Consider the following 23,652-nt stretch of genomic DNA (forward strand, 5'->3'; position numbering starts at 1 on the left):
AACTGCCTTGTAATCCACCTGTTTCTGAAAATCTGATTCATCCTATTAGGTCCAAAACTCACAAAGTTTTTTCCTTCATGACGCAGTTTCCAATCCCTCCAGGTCAAAACAGCACAAAGTCTGCCCCTGAGAGGCAGGTATCTCACACTGCGTTGTATTAGAGGTCTCGGTGACCTTGACCAGTCCTATTATTAATTTCTAAGTTTCTCAAAGCCGGGAGCTGGTTCAGTTATATAGATTCCATTTTTTAAGTATTTATGGAGCAAACAAATGAATGATGTGTGAAATCCTGTTTGTGTCCAAAACAAAACAATTTCAGGAGAATAGGATGGAATGAACACCTAAATCTTGAAGTCTGGTTGATGTTAAGTAAAGTGAGTACAAATACTGTAGGCACTAAAAGCTAACATAAACATAGTAGGCTACCCTATACCGATGAGAGAACTATTGTGTTACCAGATGTGAGGCAATTACCATCCTCTGTGGGCTCTGATTATTGAATGCTTAAAAGAACTGCTACAAAGTGTGCTTATGGTGGGAGGGGGCTTCACCTGCAGGATGGTGAATTATCACTTACCTTGCCAACAACAGCATACTCCTCACCCTGGAACTTGATTATATCTCTCCACATCTCAGACCTCCAGGGACTAATAAGCTTGAAGTCTCTGCTTATGACTGGAAGAGGGACACACTGGCCAAAAAAAGGAATGAGTTCATCTTATGGTGGGAAATAAAAATGTTGGCGACCCTAAGGGACAGGCTGAGAACCATGAATTAGGATGGGAGGGTAAGAAGGGTGACTACTGTGGGAGTTAGGCTGAAAAGCTGGGGTCAAGCCAAGAGGGAGGTGACCCCTGGAGGATGGGGAAGAGCAACCTGAAGCCTGCAGAAAGCAGCAGCCCCATCACTGAAGGACCAGGGAGGCAACTGGGAGAGTCATCTATGTCTGGAAAAATCAGTGTTTCTGTAATCATTTCTGCTTTGCTTCACCTCATTATTTCTTAACTTTTTTTTTAAGTAAGGAAAGCCCTTCTGGTTTCCAGTTTTACACATAAGGACCTTAGAATTTGCCACTCCATCCTAACAAGTAGAAAGCTGAACAGACTGAAACATCAACTCTTCTAGGATTTGTAAGAGAGCTAAGGACACAGGGTAGACCACTGCCCTCAAGACGGGAGAGACAGACAAATATACAGGAAACTTAACCAGAGCAGTGGCAAACACGGGCACTAGTGCCGCCACGGGAAAGCCAGAACTACAGTTCACAAGTGCTGGAGGCTTGGTGTGAACAACTCTGAGAGTTAAAAACTCGGGGGGAACCCATTCACAGGGGGCCTCCACAATATTGTGAGTTTTACCTCCAGGAGCTCAACCAGTTCCCACGGGAGACATCGGAGAAAAATCTTCTGTGCTCCCAGCAGTGGAAGGGGAAAAGGAACCCTTTTGAAAAATACCAGATCTCTCTGTTCTTCTTAATGAAGCTGCCCTCCGGAGAAACTAGTTAATCCGAGCATAACCTGCTGGGGCGTTATCAGAACCTAACTGACCTGGGGAAGGGGAAACCCAGCTCCAGTCAGTGATAGCCTTTCATGTGGAAAAAGGCAATAGTCAACACTAGCCCACTGCAGCCATCCTCTCCCACCTAAGAGAGGAGGGAAAAAAATAGACGCATCTGAGAATTCAGTCTAGAGCTCAGACTCGCTCAAAGACAAAGACCTAATCATAGGACTATGGAGTGGTTCCCCTTCCCTCATAACTCATTACTAAAGTCCTACTTACATTGGTTCCTTTTACCTGGCACATTATATCTGGCTATCAAGAAAAAAATGTACAAGGCATATCAAAAGACAACATAATTTGGAGAGACAGAGCAAGCATCAGAACCAGATACGGCAGGGATGTTGTAATTTTGAGACCAGGAATTTACTGCAATGATGATGAATATGCCAAGAGCTCTAATTGATAAAGTAGACAGCAGGCAGGAACAGATGACAATGTAAGCAGAGGTGGAAATCCTTGAGAAAGAACCAAAAAGAAATGCTAGAGATAAAAAACACTGTAATAGAAATGAAGAATGCCTTTAATGGGCTTCTTAGTAGACTGGATATAGTTGAGGAAAGAATCTCTGAGCTGGAAGATATATCAAAAGAAACCTCCAAAACTGAAGAGTAAAGGGAACAAAGACTGAAAAAACGGAACAGAATATGCAAGGACTGTGGGACAACTACAAAAGGTGCAACACACCAGAGGAGAAGAAAGAAAAGAACAGAAGAAGTCTTTGAAACAATAATGGCTGATAATTTCCACCAAACCAATGCCAGACATCAAACCACAGCTCCAGGATGCTCAGAGAACACGAAGCAGGATACACGCAAAACCAAAATGAATTGATCTAATGGATAACAGTTTACTAAAATAATAATAGCAACAAGGTACTCGATTATGTATGCATATGTACCTTATATTTATATTTGTGTATATATATGCTTATGTATGTTTGTGTGTGAATAAAATGAATGACAGAAATGGCAACAAGTTATGGAGGAAATTAGGATTATTTTGTTATTATAAGGTACTTACACTACACACGACATGGTACAATGTTATTTGAAAGTGGTTGGATTAGTTGTAAATGTATATTGCAAACTCTAGGGCAATCACTAACAATAGTAAAAAAAAAAAAGTAAGTATAACTGACATGCTAAGAAAGGAGACCAAATGGAATCATATAAAATGCTCAATACTGAAACCACAAAAGGCAGAAAAAGAGTGGAAGAGAAAAAATAAGAACAAAGTGCAAGAGCAACTATACAGTGAAAGAGACCCGAGCATCCCCTATAGCTGAGCCCCGTGCCAGCCTGGCGCCCTGCCCAGATAGACCCTCACCTGCTCAGCTGAGCTGGACCTGACAGCCACAGTGCTGTCACCTACACGCCCATGAGCCTGGGCACACACCTGCTTGTTTAAGCCACTGAGAGCAAGGTGGACTTTTAATGCTGCGATGTCGTGGCGATATCTGACTCAGAAAAAAGTGCCTCGCAGCCCTGTGCCCTATTCTCTCAGGGGCATATTGGGTGACTTTTTACTGGCCAGTCACTGAAGCACAATCTGATTAAGTAAATTAATAGGATCCATGAGCTGAGTGGGTGGCTCTTTCCAGATTCTGACTTTGAATTTCAAAAAGGCCTTTCTGGAGATGATGTGCTTTGCCTCATAAGAGTGACTTCAGTGTTTTCCAGTGACCAAGGTAGTGAGCTGATAGCTGTAGGCATGGACCTAAAGCAGATCTAAAGAATCTTTTCTGCTCTCCCACTCAAGGGGGTGCTCAGAGGCTTGGTGTAGACTGGACTGAAGCTGCAAGCCGTTGAATATAGCGACTGCTGCTTATTCTTGTCTCTGTAAAGCTAGAACTGTATCGAATATTGAATTTAATTAATAGAACCTCAAAAGTAGTGCATTATAGCAAAACATAGATGATGAAACAATCACTTTAGTGTCTAATTTTAGTATCAAATCCTTAGAACAACTCCCAGATTCATATATGAGAGTGACAGAGTGAATATGCTCTTTCACATACACGTAATGTTTAGAATTGATTTCTCAGTCATAAATGGAGTATAAAATGAACTGGCACAGCCTAGAAGAGCCTTAGGATTCCCTATGGTTGAGTTGTTTGGAAATATGTAGTGTTTCCTGCAAACATCTATTATTAATTCTGATGTTAATAAAATCAACCATGTAGTATACAGTTCTGAGTTCACATAAAAGTTAAAAGAGTTTCTATTTTTAGCTGACTTTTCTGCTTGCTGACTTTTCATCAGAAATCCACACGAAACCCTCTCTGCCAGACCTTGGCTGGGGAACTGAAGTGCCCTCCTTATTGATTCTTTGCTGTTTGTATTGTTGCATGATTGATCTGGTCACATCTCTGTGCTGAAAGCAGCCACTCTCAATTCCATTAGCTCATTTTATGAGCATGGCGCCCAAGGACAGTCCCAGGTGGGATTCTGGGACCAGCCTGCTTCCAGCTGATCTGACTGTGAGCAGTCGCCCCTGGCTCTGCCCTTTATAAATACTTAGACAGATGTCTGCTGCCTGCTCCCTCCTAGAGTTCCATCCTGGTGCCTTGTGAAGAAGGGATACATCCCCACTGGTATTTTTGGCATTATTTCTTTTTAGTCACAGTCAGTTTATGTATCAGTCAGGAAAAGGTGGATATTTGAAAGAATATTCATGATTTGTGTCCTACGTATCTCTCTAGCACTGTCTTCTGCCATAAGTATTGCTCTTTCCTCTGTTTTTAGTACTTCTCTTCCACTTTGTTTAACTTAAAAAATGCCCACTTGAGGAGTATCTCCTCATAAAGTCTTCCTGGGCTCTTTCTGTTCTAGGCCATCAGTCAGTTTTAGTCCCACCCCCTTCATCCTTGTATGTATGACTGTTTTAGTACTTATCATATCCTACTTTAATTTTTCTGTATGGTATAAGGTAGGGTTTGAACGTCATTCTTTTGCATATGAAGATGTATTTTCCCCAGCACGATTTATTAAAGAGACTAATCTTTCCTACAGCATCCTTGTCAAAAAGCAATTCACCATAGACACGTGGGTTTATTTATGGATCTCATTTCTATTCCATTGGTCTATATGTCAGTCCTCATGCCAGTGCCACACTGTTTTAATTACTATAGCTTTGAAATAAGTTATGAAATCAGGAGATGTGAGCCCTCTGTCTTTGTTCTTTTCCAAGATTGTTTTGGCTATTTGGGTCTATTGAGATTCCATAAGAATTTGAAGATCAGTTTTTCCAGTTCCACAGAAAAAGTTTGTTGGAATTTTGATAAGGATTGGGTTGAATCTATAGATAAATCGCTTTGAATAGTACTGATATCTTAAACAATGTTAAGTCTTCCAATCCATGAACATAGGATGTCTTTCCATTTATTTAGATCACTTTAATTTTTTGGGCAGGGGGCAATGTTTGTAGTTTTCAGTTTCACCTCCTTGGTTAAATTTATCCCTAGGTATTGTATTCTTTTTGGTGTTATTTTAAATGAAATTGCTGTCTAAATTTCTCTTTTGGATTTTTTGTTGCAGATATACAGAACACAATTGATTTTTGTGTGTTGATCTTGTACCCTGAAAATTTGTTGAATTAGTTTACTGGCTCTAGTAACTTTTCTGTGAACTCTTTAGAATTTTCTGTATATAGGATCATGTCATCTGAAAACAGAGGTAGTTTAAATTTTTCCTTTCCAATTTGGATGACTTTTCTTTTTCTTGTCTGATTGCTTTGGCTTGAGATGCCATTACAGTGCTGAAGAACAGCGGTAAATGCAGGTATCCCCGTCTTATTCCTAACCTTAGGAAGAAAGCTTTCAGTCTTTCACCATTGGGTATGATGTTAGCCATGAGTTTTTCATAAGTGCCCTTTACTATGTTCAGGAAGTGCCCTTCTATTCCTAGTTTTCTTATTGCTTTTTCATGAAAAGGTGTTTGATTTTGTGAAATTCTCTTTCTGCATCAATTGGGATGATCACATGGGTTTTTCTCCTTTGTTCTATTAATGTAGTATATTACATTGATTGTTTTTCATATGCTGACATACCATTGTATTCCAGGGATCAATCCCACTTGGTCATGGTGTGCAGTCCTTTTAGTATGTTGTTGGATTTGCCTCACTAGCATTTTGTGAGGATTTTTGTTCATAGGGGATATTCTGTAATTTTCGGTTTTTGTGATATCTTTATCTGGCTTAGGTATCAAATTAATGCTGGCTTCATAGAAAAAGTTAAGACATGTTCTTATCTTGTCTATTTTTAGGAAGAGTTTGAGAAGGATTGGCATTCTTCAAATGTTTGGTGGAATTCAACAGTGCAGCCATCTGGTCCTGGACTTTTCTTTGTTGGGAGGTTTTTGATTACTGATTCAATCTCTTTACTTCTTATAAATCATTGAAATTTTGTTTCTTTTTGAGTCAGTGTAGGTAATTGCATGTTTCTAGGAATTTGTCTTTTCTTCTAAGAGCGTTAAGGTTTTTCTCTTATATAGGTTTCTAATCCATTTTGAGCTAATATTTGTATGTGGTGTAAGGTAGGGTTTGAACTTCATTCTTTTGCTTGTGGTTGGGTATCTAAATTTATTAGTGCACAACTGTTCATAGTGTTTTCTTATAATGCTTTTTATTTCTGTAAGATCAGTAGTAATGTTCCCCCTGTCATTTCTGATTTTAGTTATTTGGGTATTCTCTTTCTTTCTCTTTTTTTCTTTGTCAGTCTAGCTAAAGATTTGTCAATATTATTAATCTTTTAAAAAAAACAACTTTTTGTTCTGTTGATTCTATTCTCTGTTTTATTTATTTCCACTCTAATCTTTATTATTCCTTCTGTTAGCTTTGGATTTAGTTTGCTTTCTTTCTGTTGTTCCCCAGGTGTAAAGTTGGGTTATTGATTTGAGATCTTTTCTTTTTCAAGTACGCATGAAAAGCTATAAATTTCCCTCGGAGCATTGCCTTTGCTGCTTCCCATAAGTTTTGGTATGGTATGTTTTGTTTTAATTTGTCTGTAAGTATTTGCTAATTTCCTTTGTGATTTCTTCTTTGACTTGCTGGTTGTTTGAAAATGTGGTATTCCACAAATTTGTGAGTTTCTGTTTCCTTCTGTTACTGATTTCTAGTTTCATTCCACTGTGGTTGGAAAGGATAATCTGTATAATTTCAATCTTTTAAATTTATGGAGGCTTGTTTTGTGGCCTAGCATATGGCCTATGCTAGAGAATGGCCCATGTGCATTGGAGAAGAACTTCTATTCTTCTGTTGTTAAGTAGAGTGACTGTATTTGGAGATAGGATAAAAAACCTACCAGTGACTTCAATTAGAAAGCAATACCAGAAAGGAACTTACGGGCAAAATGGTATTTGTAGAAAACTGCCAGCCTACAGAGCTTTCATGCTAATTGAGATCTTTCAAAATCCCAGGAGACCTTTCTTCCAGAAGGGTCCTAACAAAATCACGCAGCAGAGAAGCTTGTCCTAAGAGCCTTTCCCTTTGTGCAGTCTCACCACAAACAGGGCCCGGGGGAAGGGGCCGACTTCTCGGCCTCTCCCAGCCACATGGCCTTGGGCAAATCCCTTGGTAATTACTTAATAGAGCCACAGAACATTCTGCAGATTGTAAGTTGCTTTCACAGACATATCCTTGACAACCCTGGGGACCAGGTTTCATTACATTTTCTGTATTTTGAATGGTTTTAGCAGTTGACATTTAAGAAGCACATGTCCCTCTTTTTGTCTCTGGCCTCAAAGTCTTTTCATTCATTTTGTGCTCAGAAGTCTTGATCAGATGTTTTTTAAGTGACCTCTTGGCATCTGAAATTCTAATAGCATTTGCCCTGCATGGGAAAAGATGGCAGAACCTGGGTTATTTTCTTAATTTCCTAGAAACACTAAGCAAAATACTCTGCAACAGATAAAACCTAGAATTTACCAGAATTTCATCTTACTAATGGTCATTAGTAAGAGGGAGCAAAAGATCTGAGAATTTAGAAAGGTAGTTGAGATCACTAAATAATAACTTGACACCTCTCTGATAAAAAAAATAGACAGGAAATTAAATGCTGTCAGAAAATACAAGAAAATATAGACAAAGTAACATATAAAAGCTTTTGATGCAATAATGCAGCTAAATGTCCAAACATGCTTTGGTCTTTAAATTGGTACTAATGATAAGATTTGACTTTTTAAAAAATTAAGCTTTGGAGAAAAACATCAGGGCCACCCTAAATGGTGATTGGATACAATAAGGGGTTAAAGAAAGTCAACAGGTGGTAGTTGAGTAAGTATATGTCTAACTCTAAATGGTATCATTAAAAAAGTTAGTGATTATTATGCAGTGATTAGTTTGCATGAATTATTTACTTAAACAAAATTTAAAAAAATAGAAATAACCTAATTGGTTGGAAAGATGTGCTCATCAAAAGCCTAGAGTAAATGTGGCAAAGGCATGCGCGTGCGTGCACGCACACACACGCGGGTCCTTGAGGAAATCCAGCATCTGGTGCAGCACTGTTTAGCAGGGCTACCCACTAAGTACAGATACTTACAAAATCCTGGAAAAGTGCTAGGCTACCAGCATCCCCACAAGGCTGCCTGCTCTACACACTCCAGATTATAAAGGCAGGTGTGTCATAAAATGCAGTTTCTCACTGTGGGGGTGAAACCAGGTAACAGGGAGAGTGAGGGAACACTGGGTGAATAAGCGCATCTACTTGGTGTAATTGAACTTACAGTTTCCGCAAATGGAGGTGCCACGAGAGGGTGGTCAGGGGCATAAAGAAACTCAGACTCTAATCCCTGATACACAGGTGTACGTTGAAAAAGAACACCATAATGATATGCCAATAGCTTTTATTTATACCCCAACTTCCCCTTTCTTGGTGTATAGACACTGGCCTGGAGGTTCATCAAATAGATCCATTTCCTGAGCTGTGAGCAGAAGGGCGGTGAGCTACCCCTAAAACAACAAAGACACATAGAACAAATGTCCTTTCTGCTTGTGAGATTTTGGTGAAGGAATTTTAAATCATTTTATGAGGCAGCAATTTATTTATCCATCAAACCACCTGATTGAGATATACTTCACATACCATAAAATTCACCCATTTGAAGTGTACAACTGATCAGATTTTAGCATATTTGGAGAATTGTGCAACCACCGCTACATTCTAATTTTAGAACAAATCATTTATTTTCAACATTGAAGGTAAAGAGCTCCATGTTACACATCCTTGGCTAGATTTGGAAACACCCTTGCTCTACAGGGAGGTAGGTCTAGACTCTGTCTATCCTTGACAGCCCAAGTGAGGAAGAGCTCAGGGTCTGCACAGCGGGGGGGGGGGGTTGGGTTCCTAAAGACGGCTCTGACTCATCGTGGTAAGGGGCCGGCTGACCACTTTGAACCTTCTGGCCCCAGAAGTCCACATTCTGAAGGGGCGGCCTGGAGCAGAAGGGCCCCATATTCTCTTTGTATCCCTCTTAGTTTTACTTTTACTCCTTAAAGGAGCAAAAGTAGAAAGATCATTCCATTGCGTTCCAGACAGGCCTCTAGAGGGAGCCTGTTTCCCAAAGCCACCCCAGGGTTCCGTCAGGAGGAACCCCTGTCTGAGATTTTCTAAACTCACGGATCCCTTCCTGGTTTGGCACAGCTCACCCCAGTTCTTGAAATCTGCATGGCGGGGGTGGAGGGGCTGGGGGGACTTGTGGTTTGTATTCTTTCGGACAGAAATCTCTCAAATCCCCCTACCCTCAGTCCAACTCATGTTTATAATGCCCTGAAGGGAGCATTAACCTCTCCTGAAAGTTTCATCCTTTTTATTTCACATGTCTTACCCTTCATAGTCTTTTTGGAAACATTGGAGTAAAATATACAGAAGACAAAACTTACCGTTTGGACCATTTCTAAGCTCAGTGGTATTAAGTACAGTCTCATTACTGTGCAGCCATCACCGCCATCAACCGCCAGAACTTTTTTATCTTACAAAACTGAAACTCTGTACCCACTGAACAGTAACTCCTCATTCCCAGCCCCCAGTAGCCACCATTCTACTCTCTGTCTCTGTGAATTTGAATCCTCTAGGGACAGCATACAAGTGGAATCAAATAATATTTATCCTCTGTGACCAGCTTATTTCACACAGGATAATGTCTTCAAGGTTCCTCTATGTTGTAGCCTGTGTCAGAATTTCATTCCTTTTTCAGGTTGAGTAATACCCCATTGCATGTATGTACCACATGTTGTTTATCCACTCATCCTCTGAAGGACACCTGGGTTGCTTCCCGCCTTGGCTGCTGTAAATAATTCTATGATCATAGGTATACATGTATTTCTTTGAATCCCTACTCTCAATTCTTGTGGGTCTTCACAGTCTTTTATGGCCATGGAGAATAAGGCAAATCTGCTCTAGTGTAGGGTTTCCCAAGTTTTCATGTTAGCATTACAAAGGAAATATTTGTTTGGCTCCTGGGGAAACTGGAAGAGTTGGGAGCCCAGACGGAGTCATGGAGGTGCCTGGCTCCGGCTCCACTGTGGGGCTGAGGGGTCCCCCCTTCACAGCACGCACCAGGATGTGCGCAGGGAGCTCTGTGATCTGGACAGCTGCTCGTGTCCTCCAGAATCTGACCCCCTGGAGCAAGTGGTGCCTGGTGTGTAGACGTTCTACATGTGGGTGGCAGGACGAGGTGTCCTGAGAGGCTGTCGTCTGCTCCCTGTTCACGTGCCCTCTTAGAGAACATGACCCTTTGTGGACATAGGATGAGACATCGGACCTCACAGTCCCTGGCTGCAGCTGCCTGGAACAGTGGTGAACATGTTCAATCAAATTCTCTCTAGAGCCAGAACAAGTTAGGGCACCCAAAGCAGAAGTCAGGGGTGGGAGCTGAGCTGGAAGACGTCACTTTAGGGACTAAGGCTGCCACTTTGAGGCACCAGCATAAGGGAGCTGAGGAGCCAGTCTGCACCGGAAAGGGAGCCAGAAGCATCACCAGAGCTGCACTGAGGGCAGGCACTGGGGAGATAGGGAGAGAATGGGGAGACGACCGGGAGAGGAGAGCGGGAGGGAAACGCTGCCTCAACACGTCTTTCCTTTGAGGCCGGCTCTTTGTCCTGCGTTTGGCTTTTGTGAAAGTCAACTCTGCCTGCAATAAGAATTTTCTTCCCTTGAGGTAGTTGCGTGGCTCTGTGTGCCTTGAAGGAGCAGGAGGGTGGGGCTTGCTGGGAGAACTGTGTAAGGTGAGGAAGCCAGAGTCTGGACCAACATAGCAGGAAAGTAACAAAGTCGCCGCCAAGACAGCACTAAATGCTTCTTTTTTAAATAGTTTATTAATCTGTTTGGCCAAACAGGTAATGGAAACTGAGAATAATAATTTGCTAAAAAGTTCAGGTCGTGAATGCCCCTTTCCCCTATGAAACTGAAAGATTCCATGGGTACAGAGTGCACCATTGGGTTATGACAACATTTCAAAATAAGGTTTCCGTTTCGTATGTAACAATGTAAACTTCAAAAATAGTAAACTCTACCCCCTTGTCCCTCCTTACAGATCTATCACAGATAGAATTTTCTGGCCGACCTAAATTATGGAAGTAAACAGCCTGGTGCTTAAAAGTTTCATAAAAAGGTTTGCAGATTCGGTAAATAATTTTTCGGTCTTAGTCAGGAAGTAAAAGCAACCAGCAATTCATCTTCTGCAGAGTCTACCTCAGATGCACACCATGCCCCGTGTTCCACTATACGAGGCATCAGCTTTGCCATTTTTGTACACACACACACACATATATAGTGTTTTATTTGTTTCTAAAGATTTATACATCTAAATGATAAGACGGCGCCAGTGACTTACAATGTCACCTCGCTTCACATAGTTAAAGACGGAAATTCTGTAGAAGGCACTGTAATTTCTCCTCCATGATTTTACATAGACACGTGAGGGCAAGCCAGGTGGGGCTTGGACTTCACTTTCCCTTTCTGCTCCCTGGCTCCTCCTCCAATTGCCAGCCCCAGAAATTAGCCAGAGTTGATGGTTTTTGATGTCCAATATCCTTTTCTGCTCCACCTCTTCACACCCCATCTACCCATCCATCCAGCTATCTATTTATCCAAAATTAGAATTATCTTTTGGTTCATTGAAATCCCTTATAATTAAGAGGACAGCTGTGGTATAAAAGAAAATATGACCTACCATAGCTGAAAAGTAATCACAGTGTGCAATGTAATTTTCAGTTGCTAAGATTCAAAACACTTGCCCTGCCTTGTCAGGAACATCTGCCATTCAGAACAGCCTAGGCAAGGGTAGTCTGAACCTGCTTTACATTCACTTAAAAAGAGCGGAGAGGTTCTTCTTTTCTCTTTCACACTGAATCGGTACCCTTAAGTGAGAGGTCTGATGTGAAAAAAGTGCAAGCAAGTCGGACATGCCAATAAATACCATATAATTTACCGCAGATTACCAAGACTGTACAGGTATGTACACCTGACCAACCCGAGGTCCCCCGTCAGGAGCAGGCGTCCGAGCCGGCAGCCTGAGGGTCCCCGCAGAGATCGGAGCGGGCCGTCAGCGGGCGAAGGAGGGGCGGGCGCGTCTGCTCTTGCTCTGCGGTCCCAAGCCCAGGTCTGCGCCGCCCTCCGCCGCCTCCTCCTTCCTCCTCACTCTGAGGCGAGTGAGCAGCTTGATCAACCAGACGTCCCACTCCTCGGGCAGGAGCAGGAGCAGGAAGCCCAGGCCGATGATGATGATGGCGATGACCCGGACCTCGTTGAAGACGATCTTACTGGTGTAGTGATCGACCACTGCAGGGGACGAGAGGAGAACTGGGTCACTGGGGGAGGCAGGCCGGCAGGCACGGCAGAGATCCTGTGCGCCCCTTCCTGGGGGCAGCTGTCCTCTCTTGGCCAGGCCGGCAGGGGCTGCCTCCAGTAAATCTCCCTGAACTTTGTAACTCTTGTCTGGTGTGAGCTTTGCTGTACTTCACTTTCCCCAACTGACCTGGCACCTTAGTTTCCACGTAGATTTGGGTGAGAGACAAAATGAGACATGAGGGACGGCTGGAGATGTGTGTGTACGTGTCCAAGTTCACTGTGGCCCCCTCTGGAGCGGCAAAATCCATCATGGAGACAGTAAAGGACAACAACAACAACAAAAAAGGTGGCAAATTAAAAAGCAAGAGCAAAGGCAATTTTTCCATGATGAAAAAATATGCTGTTGCTTTCTCTATATTCTTGGTACTGTTCATATTTTATACAGTGACATGTTTTATTTTTATAATTTAAAAGCATCATTTTATTTGTATATAAACATAAATAAATACACACACACATATATATATATTGGAGTCTTTTTAAATATTGAAATATAGTTGATTTACAGAGTTGTGTTAGTTTCAGGTGTACAGCAGAGTGATTCAGTTACACACACACACACACACACACACACACACACACGTAAAACCTATCAGGGAAAAGAATCTGAAAATGAATGGAGATATATGTATGTTTTGAAAATCAAACCTGACCTGGTTCTTTGAAGATGATCAATACAAATTTTTGTTCCATCCCGGTTTATTATTAGTGTGAGGCTCTGAAGCCATCCACATCATCACCGACTGGTTAAGTTTATTAAAGGCCCAAGGGCTCATCCCTGACTCCCATCAGGTGAGGGAACAGAATGAGAACAGGATTCGTGTCAGTTAGTAAAAATCCAGATCATCATTCTCTTCAAGCTAAAGACCAAAAGCATTTCAAATGTTGGTTTTCTTTTCTTTTCTTTTTCGCTGTCTTTCTTTCTTTTCTTAACTAGACTAGACAAAGCAAATTTGGAGCCTGCTTCCCCGCAGGAGAGAACCCGATTGCTTTTGTTTTATGTCATTTTGTGAAAGAGGGTCTTCTGACTCAAGTGTGCAGCTTTTGAAAGCTGACGTGCTGGACAGCTCCCCCAGCTCCCCGAGTTGGGGAGGGGGCTGCTCCTCCACCCAGTCTGTAGCTTGGCCCTGTCACCCCGCCTCCTGTTCCTCCACTTCCTCCTGCCCCTCTTCTTCCCTCCCAGCCTGCCTCTCACCTCGGTCTTCAGGGTGGCCAGAGAGGGACAAGTTAGACCTGAAATAAAAGCACTTTGTTTTGGTAGCCTTTTTGTGGAATTAAAGTGCCTCTTTTATCTCACCGTAATTCAGAAATACTTTAATTTTTAATATTGGCAGGACAGTCTGTTAATTCACAGATGGGACAGTCAATTAGCAAATCACGTGAACTCCACTAGGGACGGGCGTCAGGGAAAGTCAGAGAGGGAGCAACGGCTCTGTTCTGACAGGTCCGGTCACAGCCGACCCCCCAGCTTCTCTCCTGTGCAGAACTGAATGCAGTTCCTTCCTTTGCTGCATTAGCGAATCTCTTACATGGCAGAGAAGTAGGAAGAAGGGACGCTGAGTAATCTCTCACACACTGTCACACCATAGGGTCAGAGTGGCTTCTGCACAGGGGCCCCCGGAGTAGGCCTCCCTGAAGCAAGAACCCTGTGCGGCGTAAAGACGCACTGAGACGTCGTTGGGGCAAGTGGGTGAGTTATTTTCAGAAGCGGGTGGTGTGTGGACCACTTTTTACGAGCTGTCCTGGAGCGAGGGGCTCTGTGTGTTTTGAAGTGCTGCCTCGGATCATTTCACATCAACCAAGGTGATGACACACGGATGCTCTCATGCTCTCACTTCCGGGGGACAGGGAAGGCCCAGAGAAGCCCTGAGTGGGGACCGCCGTCCTCCAGCGGGCAGAGCTGGTGCTGGACCCCAAGCGTCTGGGCCAAGGTGAGGCATATATACAGAACGTGTGGGATGAAACAGAGAAGCCAAGTCCCAGGAAGGGGTTTAGGAAGTTGAGAGCTGCTTAGCCAACGCTTCTGGGCATAATAACAGCAGACTGAACAGGATGAGGGCCTGCCGTTCCCTGGGGTGAGCTAGGCCTCTGGTGGCCCGGAGGTGGGTGGGTTGGGAGGCGGCTTTGGAGGGAGCTGTGCCAGGGCCACGGAGAGGTGCGTTCTGGGGAGAACTGATTTACACACAGATTCCACAGGGAGGTCAGGGGTGGGGTGGGGGGCGATTCTGGGAAGAAAATCCAAAACTCACATCCGAGGGAGCCAGGAAAGGGGCAGGTGAGAGACGGAGGTGACGACCAGCTTTGGAAGAGCTGCCCACCGCATGTGTTGGAGAGTCGCCAGGGAAAAACAAAGCACAGCCTCGCGCAGCTGAGAAAGGGCTCTCTTCTGGGAGGCGGGGGACACGCCTGCGCTTCTGCAGCTTGTGGACACGCCTCTGTGTCATGTCCACCGCACTTGCTCATCTGGAAAGTCACTCACGAAAAGTGCAGTTTTTCTTCTGCTACATATTTGTCCATACTTACCAATAATATGAATGACACTTATCTCTGACCCTCACACCAGATCAGATCAAGATGGCTTTAGACTTTCTGTATCTTGGTGTGGGAAGTGAAAACCAGTCCACTCTGGAGAAAACACTGCAGGTGTAACAGACATCAGTATTTTGCCTAAGTGCTTTCTTTCTATACGGAAGGTTAGACATGCACAGCGAGAACACAGGCATGTGTACACATGTGCGTGTCTGTGAGTGTGGGTTTGTGTGTGTATGTGTGCCTGTCTGTGTGTGTGTTTACAAGCAGATACAGAAAGCCACGTAGGCTTACCTGCATTCACAGGTACACTGAGGACGATTCCAAGAGACATCAGAGTGGGATATGTAACAGCAATTCCAAAATTTAATACAATATTGAATGCTGAAATAAAGAATAAAGAAGTAGGAGTTACTCACGACTGGCGCCGGACTTCCCATCCTACCTGGTCTGTCTGACCCCAGCTTCCCTGACAAGGCTGGAGTCATAAGCATCTTGCCCTTCGCTCTCAATCAGTGAACTTGGGGTTCCTGGAAGGGCTCTGGGACTGGGCGATTAGGGACAAATGTCCTGACTACTCAGATCTCCTCTCTTCCCTGAGCTTGAACAAGGGAAGAGAAATCTGACAAAGGTAGCCAGTGAGAAGGCACCGGGAAAGAGGACTGGCGCGTCCTACTACCTGTGCCCTTCCCTGTTGCTGGCAGCAATTCTGAGATGACTACGAACAGGAGCTTTGGGATACGCATTTTTAAACGGAAATGGGGTGAGGCACTTCCTTGGTTGCTCTTCTGGTGATGATGGTGACAATGACCAAGTAATGATGATAACAGTGACAACTGATAATATTTGCTGAACATCGGCATTTATCAGGCAATGTTCTAAGAGCACTGCCTGTATTAGTTCGCCAGCTTCTTACCAGCCCTATAAGGAATGTACTATTGTCAGCAGAAAACACACAGCTCACTGGGCTACGGGGCAGCAATGACCACGGCTCCTGCTGCAGTGACTGTGGTCCTGGAATTAAACCCAATGTCGTCATCACCAAGGCTTGCCTTTGCAGGACCAGTGACCTTGAAAACCACCAGGAACTGAAGGATAACGTGGACTGTTTTTCCTCCTTCAGGGCACGGGTTTCCAAAGACTCTCCTGAGCTGCACAGATCCTGCTCCATCATCACTTTCTGGGAATCCCAACAGGGTGCTCACCACTTACTCAATAAGAGGACTGAAAATCCGCAAAGGTTTCCCCATGGAATGGCGTCGAAAGAGCTCCAGTATTCCACTTTGGTAAAGTAGAGGATGACAGGAATACAGGTGATGAAGAGGACGTTAAATACCCCCAGCACAGACAGAAATAAGGCGGCTTCTCCAAACTTGGCACTGCCCAGGAGGAGCTTGAACAGGACCTGCGGGGGAGAGCGGAGGACGAGGTGTCATGCCTCCAGCTTGCCTCCTGGAGCGAGCGCCCTGAAGGCTGCAGCTGGACCACAGGACAGACAACCACGTGACAGGTAAACTCTACTTTGCGTGGCTTTCCGTGAAGGGCGGTGGGATTTAACCTAATCTCAGTAACATCATGCTGGAGGGTTACTCTGAGTACAGAAAGCATCTTCAGGAATCCTGGGTTTTCACACTAGATGTGATTCTCTGTGCTGTATTTATGACACTGTATCCCAGCTTCAGAGCACCGAAGATGAGGAAGCCACATAAATTAGAAGTAACTGCCATGATCACACACTCCTCTCAGGGACCCCTACAAGTGACTTCTGACCTTGAACAACACAGTTTGAAAACCAGTGCCCCCAAGAGAAAGGGCTTTGGCTGCAAAGACGTTGCCTCAAAGGAGGCAGGATTATAGCACTCAGCTCATCCCCGCTCCATCCCCCCACCCCCATTCCAGAAGGGACACGGGTTTGGAGGGAACACACCCAACTTGGATTTCTCACCCCTGTTCTTGTTTATACATATTTCAGATGTATGAGAAGTGGGAGAGGGACATGTGTGCCTGGAGTGGCTGGGAAGCTGACTTCGCAGAGGCAGAGGCCCCAGCCCAGCCCACGTGTTTACTGAACTGGTCACGGTTAGGGAACTGAGGATCCAACCTGCGTCTCTGCAATGTGGTCCCTCCTACTCTCCTCCTTCTTCCTTTTCCAGCCTCTCACATCTCTCTCGGGTATTTCCGGGCATATGTGCAGGAAGCATGGAAAGGGAAATACGGTAAATTGCTTTCAGTCTTCCGGCCTCTCTGGATAAAGGTCAGGCAGGGGAGGAGATGGAAATGGGGGTCTAAGTCGGATATTTGTGTTCATCAGGACTGCGTTTCTACACTCTCCGCTTCCTGTGAGCACGCAGTTAACCGAGGACAGCAGAGTGCAGCTTTTTAATATTCTCTGTATTTGGACAGTGGCTTTGAAGTCCCAGAATGGTGCTAGACTCTCACATCCTCAGGGAGATGTGTTCCAGAGAAGGAAGATGATCTATGTGTCTCGGTGGGGGGGTGGTCAGTGAGGGCCAGGAGCTGACACAGGGGAAGAAGGCACAGATATGTCACTTTCCAGAAGCATCCAGTGTGTCCTCACAGTGCTGGAAAAAATTCCTTTTCTTAGAACTTCCTACAGTCTTTGATTTTCTCTGTCCTACTGTTTGGATCCACAAAGAGCCAATATGTCTCAAAGCTAAAATCTCATTTCTCATTGAATCCTTCAGCTCAATTTCCCAACCTGGAGACCAGAAAATATTTGCATTCTTTACTATGGATCCAATGAGGTGGGGAATGAGGGGAGAGGGGCCAGGAAGCAGGATGGGGCTGGGAAGACAGTGAGGGATAGGGGTCAGATAAACATGGTTTCATCTAGACCTACCATTGGCACATGCCTTCCAACAGTCTCCAACATTTTGTCAAAGATATTTTATAATTTCCACATTATAACAGTTATGCTTTTATTTATCCAGCCTATGGGCAAGGCTTGAAATGCATATAGATTCATGCTGGGTCCTGGTGGCTGCAAATACCACGTGATAAAAGATTTCAGTGACAGAGCTGTAGCAGGTTTTCAAATTTTCAGGTGGGAAATTATCTGACCAGACACTGAGCCTGCCAGTTAGGGCCCCTGATCCTTCTCCAGTCTTTGCTGAACCACGGAGTCACCAATCCGACTCGGCCGATCCACTGTTCACCTGTTTTATCTCAAATGCCGCAAATGTGCGGCCACCAATGGAAAGATCCAAAGGGCAAGAGCCCAGAGCTGCTGCGTGTCTCAGCACCGCGGCTCGGTGTGCCCAGCACACCTTGAAAACGACTGCTTGTCTTAACGCACAGGCACCATCAGAGACCCCTGGGGCAACGGGCTGGCCGTGCCGAGGCCTGCGGCCACCCCCCCGGAGGGCCTGGGGGCCTACCTTGTACAGGGCAGACATGGATGCGGAGCCCACCACCAGGGCTATGCCGATGACGGAGTGGCTGTGGAAGCCGTCCGCGTAGGTCATCATCACGATGCCAGCGATGGCAAGGATGGCGGCCACGATCTGGAGGAAGGAAGACATGGTGGTCAGGGCAGCGGCGGGAATCGGAGGGACCCTGAGGGCTGACGAGAGGGCCCTAATGGGAGCAGGCGGAGGTGCTCCTTTTCAGCCCTTCTTTGGAGACCAAGCAAAGGCTGCTCTCCCATCTAACATCTGCTTGAAGGGGGCCCTCAGCACAGCCCGGAATGGCCAAAGACCCTGAAACGGCTGGCAGCAAGGGTGTGCCCAGCCAGCCACCGTGAGTCCTGGGAGCTTGAGAGGCGATGCTCAGAATCCCAACGACAGGCGATTTGGTCGTGACAGGGCCTCATGGTCAATACCTGGAAACCACCTCTTAGTTCCTTCCCAGCCTTCCGAATGCTCACGTGGCCTCCTTCTATGTACTTCACATCTCAACAGAGAGGGCGTGGTGACGACCACCGATCTTGGCCTCCGTTTTACAGTAGAAGATGCGGCAGGAGCATCTTCTGGGAGAGCGTGTGTCACCCCAGCCGGGGCTCCAGTGTCCCAACCCTGGATGGAGGGGCAGATCCTTTTCTTGGCCGCCGCCAGGCCCAACCCCCACGGCCCCCCTTAATCCTGTTCCCGTCCACATGCAGACTTCTCAGGCGGCACGGACACTCCGGAGAGATGCACACCTTCCCCTGCATAAAGTCAACTGTCGGAGTGCACGAGGGATAAACTAACTTCGGATAACATTTCCCAAAGGAGAAATGCATCAGTAGCAAGAATAAGCCCCAGTTCTAACCTGAGCTGGTCGTGGTGCTACGTGAACGTCGCTGGGTGGGCGAGAGCAGAGGCTGCCGCAGCCAGAACACGGGGAGGAAGGAACAAACATGTGCGACACAAGTTTCGGCCACTGGATTTACTGGGAGTTTTAGTCCTCTCAGTGGATTATTCAGAATTGACCTCCACCATCTCTAACAATATCAAGTAGCTGGCGTTTACTGAGCGGTCATGGGATAAGGGTTTGCTGTGTATTTTCTCATTTAATCATCAAAACAGGTAGATAGATAGCATCATTCATTTCATTTTATAGACATGCAAACAGGATCAGAGAGGCCCAAACTCACAGAGCCGGGGTGTGGCAGAGCAGGGACACACATTTCAGGTCTGTCCACTTGCAAAGTCCATGTTCATGTACACAAATGGGAAAGTACAATTCACAAAGTAAGCCACCTGCAACCTACTCTGAGATCTGAGTTCCCTGCCCAGTCAAGACACACCACGTTTAGGTTAGTGAAGGTGATTCGGTTGCATCTCGGCAGTTCGAGTTGCAGTGTCCGCATATAACGACCTGTCTCCCTACCCCAGAGGCCCCGAGAGAGCAGGTGACCACCACTCCCCAGAGAAGCGCCAGGCCCAGCTCCGTCCAGCTGCCTCATTCTGCATCACACAAAGCACATACTTCATACCCGCAGCTACGTACACTGCGTACCACTCATTAAGAGAAAGAAACGGAGGTAGCAAGGCAGGAAGCAACTTTCGCCTCCGGGAGAGCAAAAGGCAGGTGAAAAGGCAGGCGGAAAGGGGTGTGGTTTCTGCTCCAGAGGACGCACCATGCAAAGATGCCGCGTGGAACAGTTCTGCCCGGCTTGGCAGCCCGGTAAAGAGGACTGATGAGAAAAAGAAGGGAGGGGAGGGAGAGGGGAAGAAACAGCTACGAATCGGACGACGTGTCGCATCTCCAAAGATACGTGAGTCTTTCCAACCTGGAAGATGATGTTTGGGGAAGTGAAGGAGAACAGGGTGGTTATTTTTTCCTGAAGGTTTTATAAGGCAGATTTCTGACCTCTTCTCCTCTCTTCTCTATTGATTAAATAATAAAACAGCTAAAAGCTTCCACCTGAGCGGTGCTGTGCAGGAGAGCTGAGGGAAAGGGCGAGAAACAGAGTGTGTGGGTGGTCGCCGGCCTTCCGGCCAACATTTGAGAAGCCCAGGCAAGTGGGTTCATTCTGACAGGTGGCACTGGGGGACAGTGACACCCACCCCCGTTCATGCGTCCAGGTCTTGTCCTCTTGGGGCTCCCAGCCACAGGTCACAGGATTGAGAGCCCGGGCTATGGGGCACACTCTCCGGGCATCAGTGGCCCAGCTGGGACCCCCAGCCCTGAGCCTGGGGCCTGACCAGCATGCTGGAGAGGAAGCTGGTGGCTCACCCCATTTCTGACACCCCTACCAGCAATCAGGGTGGAAACATTCCCTACAGGTCTAGGGAGCAGAGCTCAGAGCCCTTCCCCGAGCCTGAAATGCCTTTGAAGATGCCAGTCCTCTCTTTAAAAAGCAGGTGCGCATTTCCATTTTACAGCGTGCCGTGTCTGGCTTTCTTGGTTTACATTTGGAAATGTCTCCCTGCCTGTTTCCTGCACTAAGATGAACCGTCCAAGAAGACAGACCGGAGCTGCGGCCTCCCGTGGCCCTCATCTCCATCTGGGCTTCCCCCGGGAAGAACGCCGCGTCCCAGATGGAATCAGGACAAGTGACCGTCCCTACCTCCCCGCGGCCCTCCCTCCTTTCTCACACATTCCTGTCTATGCACCACCCCCCAAGCTTATCCCACTGAACGAGGACTTGAGCACCCAGTCACAGGGGCCTGAGACCAAGAGGGATGAGAGCCGCCTCTCTACTCTGGCTGGGGAAAATCAGCCGAAGAGAGAGGAACAAGAGCATGGGCGCTGGGGCACCAAGGCACACTGCTCCCATCAGACGTCAGGCCGGGAGGGAAGGGGCACCAGGGAAGGAGGCAGGCGGACGCAGCCCTCAGTGACGTCTGACCAGCACCGTCCTGCTCCTGCTCCAGTGTGTGACGGCTGCCCGTCCTCTGCTCAGCAGAGCCCCACTTGCGAGGCAGTTGAGATTTGTGCAATTTGGGGCAGTTTAAGAAAGGGAAAGAACAGGCTAACGTTTTGACATCCTTCTCCCAACACGTTCCCTCTCGACTCCTGGACGGCTCTCTTCAACACTAAGAGTCTGGAGGTATTTTGAGATCTTCTTGTTCATCCCTCTGATTTCCGAGGCTGGAAAGGGGGCTGGGCTGTGAGCGCCCTTGCCCTCCCGCACCCCACCCCATGCTCTGTGCCCGCCCCAGGGGCAAGGGGACGGCCTCCCGAACAGAAGTTGGAGTCACGGTTCAATGGTCAGGTGACCACCACTCCCTAGAGAAGCGCCAGGCCCTGCTTGGGCCTGGTCAGGGATGGCCCCCTCTGAAAGGCTGCAAGCGTGCAGTGACTGAAAACGCCAGCTGGAATCCAGCTGAGGTGGGCACTGCTCTCAGAAAAAGTTCGGGCTCCCCAGGCACATGCTGCTGGGGTTTGAGGACAACTAGGATGCTCTCCCAGCTCTGCCTTCTCGCTCCCTCGCCCGTCCCTCTAGGTTGGAGCGTCCTAGTTGTAGCGGGTGGTTCTGACCAGCTGAGAAGCCTGTCCTCCGTCTTGTCTCCTCTGGGACGTGGGCTGGGGGTGGCGTGGCCAGCCAGTCCTTTCTTTATCCACTGCTGACCCCAACTGGGCGGGCTTTGGCTTAGGAAGGGCCATCCCTCCCCCACCTCAAATTTGGCTTGCTCTCAGTCTACTGCTGCTTCTGCTGCACAGAACGGCCTCCCTAAACATCTGTCAGCTGCTGACACTGTCAACAGATTTGGGCTGATCCACCAAACCCCTCGAATTGAGAAAGAATATGAAATTAATGACACCAAGAAAAGAGAACATTTATGGGGTTTTATGTGCCAGGCAGGCATCACCTTATTTTATTCTCACAACTGTTCAATAAGATGAATACCAACATTCTGTTTTAAAATGAGATAATTAAGGCTCAGAGATGTTAAGGAACTTGCTCAAGGGCCAACAGCTTATGAGAGTGGATCCAAATCTTTGTCACTTGACTCTAGGCTAGAGCACCTCCCTGTTGCTTTATAATCCCTGAGCCCGGAGATCCAGGAAACATATAAAAAGCACATCTAAGCTCGGCGTCAAAGGGTGACACGGGGGCCAGCCTGAGCGCCTCTCAAACAGCTGCCTCTGATGCCCTAAGTGGCCGTGATCTCTCCGGCACATTCGAAGGTAAACATTTGCTTCTTTCTGGTCTGTCCACATGACGTGGACCCATTGGTGTTTCCCAGGAACCACAGTCCTTGTGATTGGAGTCACTGCCTTAATGACATGGGGGCCTCAGTGTCATCTGTTTCACAAACGTAGTGCTGAGCCTCCATCACGTTCTCTGTGTCTGTGTGACTCGCAGGCTGGTCTGCTCAGCCCTCCGGGATGCAGAACAGTTGTCAAGCCCTTTCAGTTTCCGGAAACTACCCTGTGGAAGGTGCTCGCTAACCCAGGAGTCTGAGAGATGCCTGAGAGAACCCGTGTGCTAGTTAGATCTTATCTTGGGCTCAAATCTCCATCTGTTTACCAAGGGGGACCTTTCAGTCACTCTGGCCAGATGCTGGCGCCTTACAGGCATTGCTAGCTCTGTGAACTCTTGCAGATGAGAAGCAGGTGCTCCTCCTTGACTTGGAGTGGGACCGTCTTAGATGACAGGTCACTTACTTCTAAGAGAAGCGATGATTATCAGAAGGACCCACAGCTGCGCGAGGCTTACACGTTACGAAATTCCACCACCAACACCGGCTCCTTGGACCTTCGTTTCCATGCTGGTCTAGCGCTGAAGGCTTCAACAAGACACTCGGTTCAGTCTAGAATGGTTAGCGCAGACCACGCTGGTCAGGTAGCCAGGATGGCTAGACTGAATCACGGCTCAGGGATGTTAGGAGGAGACCCTCTTACCCACGAATAGCGACAAGGAAAAGCTCTGGGAGAGCTGCGCTGTTCTCTGTGAGTCTGAGAGGCCTCAGTATTGTCACACCTTTTCTTATCCTCAACAACTTCATTTGCTTCTGCTTAGATGCAGAATTAACCTCGAAGCGTCTCTTCCCATTTGGAAGACAGGGTGTGATTAGGAATTTGCTTTGGACATCAGAATCATGCCCCCAAAGCACCATGAATTCTCCTGGCTCTCTGCATCAAAATGAAGCCACCAGGGGCCCCGGAACATGCAAGTCTTCAGCGTCCAGGCAGGCAGGCTGCTGGGCAGATAGCTGCTGGACGCAGCTCATTTCTTGCGGGGATATATTAGACGGGTTATTTGCTCAAAGCTTTTCTGGGTGGTAGGACAGTGAGCTGAGATCTTATTCCAAAATTAACACTAA

At 46.5% G+C, this 23,652-nt stretch overlaps 1 protein-coding gene across 5 annotated transcripts in view; it reads right to left on the reverse strand.

Moving 5' to 3' along the window:
- Window positions 1–10,853: 10,853 nt before the first annotated feature.
- Window positions 10,854–23,652, reverse strand: part of SLC35F3 (solute carrier family 35 member F3) — a 230,085-nt gene continuing 217,286 nt past the window's right edge. For 4 of the 5 annotated variants that reach the window (XM_072970946.1, XM_072970945.1, XM_072970948.1 and 1 more), the window contains 4 exons: window positions 18,334–18,459; window positions 16,148–16,340; window positions 15,230–15,319; window positions 10,854–12,337 (listed from right to left, as the gene is read on the reverse strand). In XM_072970946.1, coding sequence (XP_072827047.1) covers window positions 12,102–12,337; window positions 15,230–15,319; window positions 16,148–16,340; window positions 18,334–18,459 — 645 coding nt within the window. In that variant the 3' untranslated portion in view covers window positions 10,854–12,101. Of the gene's footprint in view, window positions 12,338–15,229; window positions 15,320–16,147; window positions 16,341–18,333; window positions 18,460–23,652 lie in introns of those variants that run through there. The other variant, XR_012077239.1, reaches the window with a different exon arrangement.

Source organism: Vicugna pacos, chromosome 11, assembly GCF_048564905.1.
Source record: "Vicugna pacos chromosome 11, VicPac4, whole genome shotgun sequence".
Classification (NCBI taxonomy): domain Eukaryota; kingdom Metazoa; phylum Chordata; class Mammalia; order Artiodactyla; family Camelidae; genus Vicugna; species Vicugna pacos.